We start from the raw sequence: 8637 nt of genomic DNA on the forward strand, positions 1-8637 counted from the left end.
CCTTTGATGGCCTGACAGACCTTCAACAACTGCTCTAAACCCTCCTCAACTTTGGAGGGAATCGCTCCCTAACTTAGACGGTGAAGCCCGAGTGAACTTCATGCCCAAGTGAAGATTCTGATTATAGGCCAGGTGAAAATCAGCTCCCGAAGGTAATTAATCAGGTAATCATTTAGGATTCAATATGAGATTCAACTTTGCCTACAGAATCCACCGAAATACTTGGATCAAGGCTGGAAAAACAGGATCTACTCGCTGCAAAAAAAAGGCTCTCTACCAACATCAAAATAATGAAAGACAAAAAAATCGACTTTAGTCACGCCATGAACAGTGCCATGCAGATGACGGGAAAATTTTCCACAGACTCTTGCTTGCAAGCGAGGCGCAAAAGCGTAATTCCTCTAAGATGTTCACCACCATTGCCTGTCCTCCTGCAGGTCATTCTGTCAGTGTGTATGGAAACGTATCAGAGTCTGACAGTGTCTCTGGACATGATCAGCGACTGGGATCACAGATGGACCTGTCTGTGGTAGTCTGGGAGCGAGCTGCCCTTCCATGGGACAATACACAGTGTTCACAGCATACCCAAGTCTTCTATGCCTATGGAGCGATTGCGTCAGAGAAAATCACTTCGTCAGGAGAGATTTTTACCCATGATTGAACGTTCTGTTGACAATCATCGCACGTACACTTGTTGACGTGAAAGAAGATGAGCTGTCACCGCCTCTTACTCAACCTGGCCAGGTGAGAAATTACGTCAGAGACCAGGAAATAGAGGGCTAAAGATATCAAGATCTTTATCTCACGTTCCCAGAACTTTGCCATACGAGACTTTTATTCCTGAGTCAGAGAAACCCATCAAATGGAACTCCCGCACCACACATGGACGCTTGTCACGTCCATCGAACGGGGGCAGAGATCGATATATATAAATATATATATATATATATATATATATATATATATATATATATATATATCATAGAGAGAGAGAGGGAGAAAGAGATAGATAGATAGATAGATACAAAATATATTGACACAAATATATACAAATTGGATAACTTTATTGTTGATAAAATTTGTAAACAAATCCCCTTCTCATCCACATAATAAGTTTATGATACGCTCGTTGTCTGTCTTGGACAATCACTTGTTTACCAAATGGCGTCCTATCTACGTCTCTTTCTTTGTATATCGACTGACATATTTCTTTTATGTATCTCTTCTGATGATGTTATTATTACACGAAAGTGCACATACTTCAAAGATGAGACCTTATTCAAACCTCCTCTACCCCTCCTGAGACCACATTGTTCCCCTGCGTTTCCCGTCTAATAATCTGCATATGCCTTCACCCTCTTGATCAACACTCTCCTTATGCACCTTACCAGTAATACTCAACAAACTCATACCTCTGCAGCTTAATCCTCATTGCCTTTGTGCACTGGCACTGTACATGCATTCCGCCAATGCTCAGGCACCTCACCATGATCCATACATACACAGTCCAGGCTAACCAATCAACAAACACAGTCACTTCATCTGCAATCCCATCCACAGATAGAGCGATCACATAAGCAGATCGTATTTGGCCAATTACCCTGGCCATACAGGGTGGTTCGTGCAGCCTTCGCCCTAACTAAAGGATAAAGTAATTCTGGAGCTGCCGTGTTCATGGCCGAATTATGCACGGGACACGACCGGGGCGTTTATAGTCGCCACCCAAGCGGGTAACGACGGGGAAGGAGGGGGGGACTGGCTCGGTGCAGGGGAGAGAGAGAGAGAGAGAGAGAGAGAGAGAGAGAGAGAGAGAGAGAGAGACAGACAGACAGACAGACAGAAAGAGAGGTTAGTTCCTAGTCTTCTTGAAGACACGTGCCTCAACGGTATCAAACAATGGGATTCAAACGTTCTGTTTAACGATATGGCCCACATCTACTGTTGGAACGTTGAATGGCTGGGAGATACAAGAATATCGGCAATTGATTGGCTGGGAAGTACAGCTGCTGCTGGTTGAATGGCTGGGAAATACAGCTGCTGGTGGTTGATTGGCTGGGAAATACAGTTGCTGGTAGTTGATTGGCTGGGAAGTACAGTTGCTGGTGGTTGATTGGCTGGGAAATACAGTTGTCAGTAGTTGATTGGCTGGGAAATACAGTTGGTGGTAGTTGGCTGGCTGGGAAGTACAGTTGCTGGTGGTTGATTGGCTTGGAAATACATTTGCTGGTGGTTGATTGACTAGAAAATACAGTTGCTGGTGGTTGATTGGCTGGGAAATACATTTGCTGGTGGTTGATTGACTAGAAAATACAGTTGCTGGTGGTTGATTGGCTGGGAAATACAGTTGTCAGTAGTTGACTGGCTGGGAAATACAGTTGGTGGTAGTTGGCTGGCTGGGAAATACAGTTGCTGGTAGTTGATTGGCTGGGAAGTACAGTTGCTGGTGGTTGATTGGCTGGGAAATACAGTTGCTGGTAGTTGATTGGCTGGGAAGTACAGTTGCTGGTGGTTGATTGGCTGGGAAATACAGTTGTCAGTAGTTGACTGGCTGGGAAATACAGTTGGTGGTAGTTGGCTGGCTGGGAAACACAGTTGCTGGTGGTTGATTGGCTGGGAAATACAGTTGCTGGTAGTTGATTGGCTGGGAAGTACAGTTGCTGGTGGTTGATTGGCTGGGAAATACAGTTGCTGGTGGTTGATTGACTAGAAAATACAGTTGCTGGTGGTTGATTGGCTGGGAAGTACAGTTGTCAGTAGTTGATTGGCTGGGAAGTGCAGTTACTGATGGTTGATTGGCTTGGAAATACAGTTGCTGGTGGTTGATTGGCTGGAAAATACAGTTGCTGGTAGTTGATTGGCTGGGAAATCCAGTTGCTGGCAGTTGATTTGCTGAGAAATACAGTTGCTGATAGTTGATTGGTTGGGAAATACAGTTGTCATTAGTTGACTGGCTGGGGAATTCAGTTGCTGGTAGTTGATTGGTTGGGAAATACAGTTGCTGGTTGTTGATTGACTGGAAAATGCAGTTGCTGGTAGTTGATTGGCTGGGATATACGGTTGCTTGAAGTTGAGTGACAGGGAAATACAGTTGCTAGTGGTTGATTGGCTGGGAAATACAGTTGCCAGTAGTAGATTGGTTGAGAAATACAGCTGCTGGTAGTTGATTGGCTGGGAAATACAGCTCCTGATAGTTGACTGGCCCTGTTACATGAGCACCCCACAAACACAGACTGCTGTTACCCCCGAGTTTGTGAGCTGTGCAATACAGGGATGGAATCACGTTGGCTGAATCAGTAAGAGCCCTAGAGTGTATCCTCCTTGGTATAACAAGACCCAGAGAAATCTTATTTGGGGGTGATGTATTCATGGAATATTTCTCTCTGGAGTCGTAATATCTTGGGGGTATTTCTATGTCCAGAAATTGTCCCTTTTAGCCACTACTTATACAGTTCCGTTCTAGAAAAAATAGGAAAAAAAGGAGAAAAATCAGTATCGATCATAAACAGTGTTGGCCACCTTCAGGATCGGGGTCTCTCTTTCTCTCCCTCTCTCTGAGAGAGAGAGGGAGTAGATGGTTTGGGAAGGTCACTTCCTTCAGTCTACAAACATAAAGTCTCTCCACGTCAGAGAGAGAGAGAGAGAGAGAGAGAGAGAGAGAGAGAGAGAGAGAGAGAGACAGCAGCCTCTCTCGCCAGAGCCAGCAATCCATAGTCACGACGGCAGGAGCGACGCCTTCACCCAACTTCTTACACAAACATTAAAAAGAAAACGGAGTATAAAATCTAGACTTTTCTTGCGTTGTCTCGTAAAGTGTCCGACTCCCTTAGAAAACGGAGCCTCCTTGTTTTGTTTTGTTTTTTTCCCTCCGTTTTCTCTAGAGATGTTTTGTTGGGTTTTTCAGTTGTCGTGTTGCTGTCGTTTGCACTCAGTTGTCGTGTTGCTGTCGCTCTCCCTCAGCTGTCGTGTTGCTGTCGCTCTCCCTCAGCTGTCGTGTTGCTGTCGCTCACCCTCAGCTGTCGTGTTGCAGTCGCTCACCCTCAGCTGTCGTGTTGCTGTCGCTCTCCCTCAGCTGTCGTGTTGCTGTCGCTCACCCTCAGCTGTCGTGTTGCTGTCGCTCACCCTCAGCTGTCGTGTTGACGTCGCTCACCCTCAGCTGTCGTGTTGCTGTCGCTCTCCCTCAGCTGTCGTGTTGCTGTCGCTCTCCCTCAGCTGTCGTGTTGCTGTCGCTCACCCTCAGCTGTCGTGTTGCTGTCGCTCTCCCTCAGCTGTCGTGTTGCTGTCGCTCTCCCTCAGCTGTCGTGTTGCTGTCGCTCTCCCTCAGCTGTCGTGTTGACGTCGCTCACCCTCAGCTGTCGTGTTGACGTCCGCCCTCAGCCGTCGCGTTCCTGTTGATGTCGTTTCCCCAGCTGACGTGGTGACTGTGGAATTTTTCACAATGTAAAGCAGAAGTCGTGTGGGTATTATGTCTTGTCGCTCCTCCCAAGTGTCGTGTTTGGCGTTTGTTACACTGAAGTTTATGTCTTTTTTCACAGCTGTCGTTTCCTTGTCGGTGATGTCGGTGCTCTTCCCAGCTGTCGTTTTCCTGCTGCTGTGTCGTCTGTGTGTTATTGCTCAAGCCTGTGGCTGGGTCGAACCTTATGCTATGGGACACCCGATCAGCCTTGGGCCTTATTTCTGTGACCCATGGAGCCTTACTAAGGCTATTGGTGCCCCTACCAGCCAGAAAGCCTACCTCATTTGACCCTTAGAGCCTTCCCAAGGCTACTGGTGACCTGGCCACCTGTGGGCCTTGCTTTCTGTAACCCATGGAGACTGACCAAGCCTACTGGAGCATCGACCAGCAGCCAGGGGCCTGACCCTCTATAAACATTTAACTACCTGGAGGATTTCAGTCTCCCGGAACCTCCCGTCCTTTTTTCAGGATTCAACCTCACTGGGGACCCTCGTGTCCCCCCGGGGGCCCCACCCATCCACAGGGGGCGCTCCACACTTTTACTATTATTTTCTTTACCAACTTCCAGTCACCACAGGGGCGCCATAGTTAACGGGAATCGTCAAACCGCTGCTCAAGGGTAGGCCGTTTTGATAACTGTTTCTTTCCCTACACCTCGAAGCTTTGGAACTCTCTCGCTTCTCATGCCTTTCCCAGTAACTATAACCTGCTGCATTTTAGACGACATGTACTTCCTCAAGAGTTCGTATGTAGTTTCCCTTGTTTCCTCTATTTCCCTTTCATAATCTTCTCTATATTTCAATCAAGACTCGGCCTTAATGTGGGCTTTTGTCTGTGACTGGAGCCTTCAACTTTAAGAAAAGAAAAAGAAAAAAAAGAAAACTTTTCTCTGTCTTTTCAGGTTCACAACATGTGGTGGTGGGGGAAGACGGAGAGGGGTTTTAGATACCTTAAAAGACAAAGTTTGAGACTGAATTCTTCTCTTATTCTGCCGACAGAGAGAACATTCAAGGGTTTCCATCCAATACAAATCTTCTCCCCCCCCCAGCACCAGTCTCTCCTCTCCGCTTCAACACACACACACGCATACACACACACACACACACACACACACTCACACACACACACACACGCACACACACACACACGCACACGCACTCTCTCTCTCTCTCTCTCTCTCTCTCTCTCTCTCTCTCTCTCTCTCTCTCTCTCTCTCTCTCTCTCCCTTACTGCTGAAAGTGAAAGTCATTTAACCAAAAAAATTTCTCAAAGTTCCTCAAGGTATATATATACATGGGGATAGGGGAGAAAGAATACTTCCCACGTATTCCCTGCGTGTCGTAGAAGGCGACTAACAGGGGAGGGAGCGGGGGGCTGGAAATCCTCCACTCTCTTTTTTTTTAATTTTCCAAAAGAAGGAACAGAGAAAGGGGGCCAAGTGAGGATATTTCCTCAAAGGCCCAGTCCTCTGTTCTTAACGCTACCTCGCTAACGCGGGAAATGGCGAATTGTTTGAAAGAAAAAAGAAAAAGAAATATATATATATATATATATATATATATTTATATATATATATATCCATATATATATATATATATATATATATATATATATATATATATATATATATATATATATTTATATATATCTGTTCCTTCTTTTGGAAAATTAAAAAAAAAAAAACGAGAGGGGAGGATTTCCAGCCCCCCGCTCCCTTCCCTTTTAGTCGCCTTCTACGACACGCAGGGAATACGTGGGAAGTATTCTTTCTCCCCTATCCTCGCTATCGCGGGAAATGGCGAATAGTATGAAAAAAAAAAAAAAAAATATATATATATATATATATATATATATATATATATATTACTATTTCTACTACAGACAAGGCTGAAGGTCCCCGATTAGTGCCACAGTTCCCCAGCTGGGGTCGGAAATAACAGGAGGCCGACGGGGTAAATGGGACCAGAAAACTGTTAACATATCCTGTGGTAAATATGATATCATCCTGACACAGAAGACAAGTGGAAGCTCGCAGTTATTACTGAAGGAGAGTACATGGGTCGATATGATCCACAGTGATGTTTGGTTGGTAATGGTGTGGTTGATATTGATGTTTGGTTGGTAATGGTGTGGTTGATAGTGATGTTGGGTTGGTAATGGTGTGGTTGATAGTGATGTTTGGTTGGTAATGGTGTGGTTGATAGTGATGTTTGGTTGGTAATGGTGTGGTTGATAGTGATGTTGGGTTGGTAATGGTGTGGTTGATAGTGATGTTTGGTTGGTGATGGTGTGGTTGATAGTGATGTTTGGTTGGTAATGGTGTGGTTGATAGTGATGTTTGGTTGGTAATGGTGTGGTTGATAGTGATGTTTGGTTGGTGATGGTGTGGTTGATAGTGATGTTTGGTTGGTAATGGTGTGGTTGATAGTGATGTTGGGTTGGTAATGGTGTGGTTGATAGTGATGTTGGGTTGGTGATGGTGTGGTTGATAGTGATGTTTGGTTGGTGATGGTGTGGTTGATAGTGATGTTTGGTTGGTAATGGTGTGGTTGATAGTGATGTTTGGTTGGTGATGGTGTGGTTGATAGTGATGTTTGGTTGGTGATGGTGTGGTTGATAGTGATGTTTGGTTGGTAATGGTGTGGTTGATAGTGATGTTTGGTTGGTAATGGTGTGGTTGATAGTGATGTTTGGTTGGTAATGGTGTGGTTGATAGTGATGTTGGGTTGGTGATGGTGTGGTTGATAGTGATGTTTGGTTGGTAATGGTGTGGTTGATAGTGATGTTTGGTTGGTAATGGTGTGGTTGATAGTGATGTTTGGTTGGTAATGGTGTGGTTGATAGTGATGTTGGGTTGGTGATGGTGTGGTTGATAGTGATGTTGGGTTGGTAATGGTGTGGTTGATAGTGATGTTGGGTTGGTGATGGTGTGGTTGATAGTGATGTTGGGTTGGTAATGGTGTGGTTGATAGTGATGTTGGGTTGGTGATGGTGTGGTTGATAGTGATGTTTGGTTGGTAATGGTGTGGTTGATAGTGATGTTGGGTTGGTGATGGTGTGGTTGATAGTGATGTTGGTTGGTAATGGTGTGGTTGATAGTGATGTTGGGTTGGTAATGGTGTGGTTGATAGTGATGTTGGGTTGGTGATGGTGTGGTTGATAGTGATGTTTGGTTGGTAATGGTGTGGTTGATAGTGATGTTGGGTTGGTGATGGTGTGGTTGATAGTGATGTTGTGGTTGGTGATGGTGTGGTTGATAGTGATGTTGGGTTGGTATATGGTGGGTTGATAGTGTGTTTGGTGGTGATGGTGTGGTTGATAGTGATGTTGGGTTGGTAATGGTGTGGTTGATAGTGATGTTTGGTTGGTGATGGTGTGGTTGATAGTGATGTTGGGTTGGTGATGTGTGGTTGGGTTGGTAATGGTGTGGTTGATAGTGATATTATGGTTGGTGATAGGTTGTGGTTGATAGAATGATGTTTGGATGGTACTGGTGCGTTTGACTAGTGAATGTTTGGTTGGTAATGGTGTGGTTGATAGTGATGTTTGGTTGGTAATGGTGTGGTTGATAGTGATGTTCGGTTGGTGATGGTGTGGTTGATAGTGATGTTCGGTTGGTGATGGTGTGGTTGATAGTGATTGTTTGGTTGGTATGGTGTGGTTTGATAGTGATGTTTGGTTGGTAAAGGTGTGGTTGATAGTTGATGTTTGGTTGGTAATGGTGTGGATTGATAGTGATGTTCGGTTGGTGATGGTGTGGTTGATAGTGATGTTTGGTTGGTAATGGTGTGGTTGATAATGATGTTTGGTTGGTAATGGTGTGGTTGATAGTGAAGTTGGGTTGGCAACATGTGTGTCATAAAACTTTATTATGTGGACAAGAAAGGGAATCCTGAAAAAAAAAAATTGTTAGACAATCACATGTTGACCAAATGGCATCCTAGCTACGTGTCTTCGTTGTATATCAACTGACTGTTATATTTCTCTCTTGTGTCTCCCCTGATGATGTGATTATTATACGAAAGTGCACTTGGAAACTTCTCATGTTTCATTTTCCCCGTGGACTCAAAGGAGTATATATATATATATATATATATATATATATATATATATATATATATATATATATATATATATATATATTTCACATTATTCGCCATTTCCCGCGTTAGCGAGGTAGCATT

The 8637-nt window shown here is 44.5% G+C and overlaps 2 protein-coding genes across 2 annotated transcripts in view; both read left to right on the forward strand.

Annotated features, from left to right (window-relative positions):
- LOC139764259 (uncharacterized) overlaps window positions 1–932 on the forward strand; it is a 73159-nt gene extending 72227 nt beyond the window's left edge. The window contains exons 10-12 of the mRNA XM_071690755.1: window positions 208–392; window positions 500–615; window positions 815–932. Of these exons, the coding sequence (XP_071546856.1) occupies window positions 208–392; window positions 500–615; window positions 815–932 (419 nt within the window). The remainder of the gene's footprint in view (window positions 1–207; window positions 393–499; window positions 616–814) is intronic.
- The window catches only part of LOC139764390 (uncharacterized), a 32136-nt gene that overhangs the window by 1473 nt on the left and 22026 nt on the right, over window positions 1–8637 (forward strand). The gene's annotated exons all lie outside the window — the stretch shown is intronic.

This window comes from Panulirus ornatus, chromosome 49, assembly GCF_036320965.1.
Source record: "Panulirus ornatus isolate Po-2019 chromosome 49, ASM3632096v1, whole genome shotgun sequence".
Taxonomy (NCBI): Eukaryota; Metazoa; Arthropoda; class Malacostraca; order Decapoda; family Palinuridae; genus Panulirus; species Panulirus ornatus.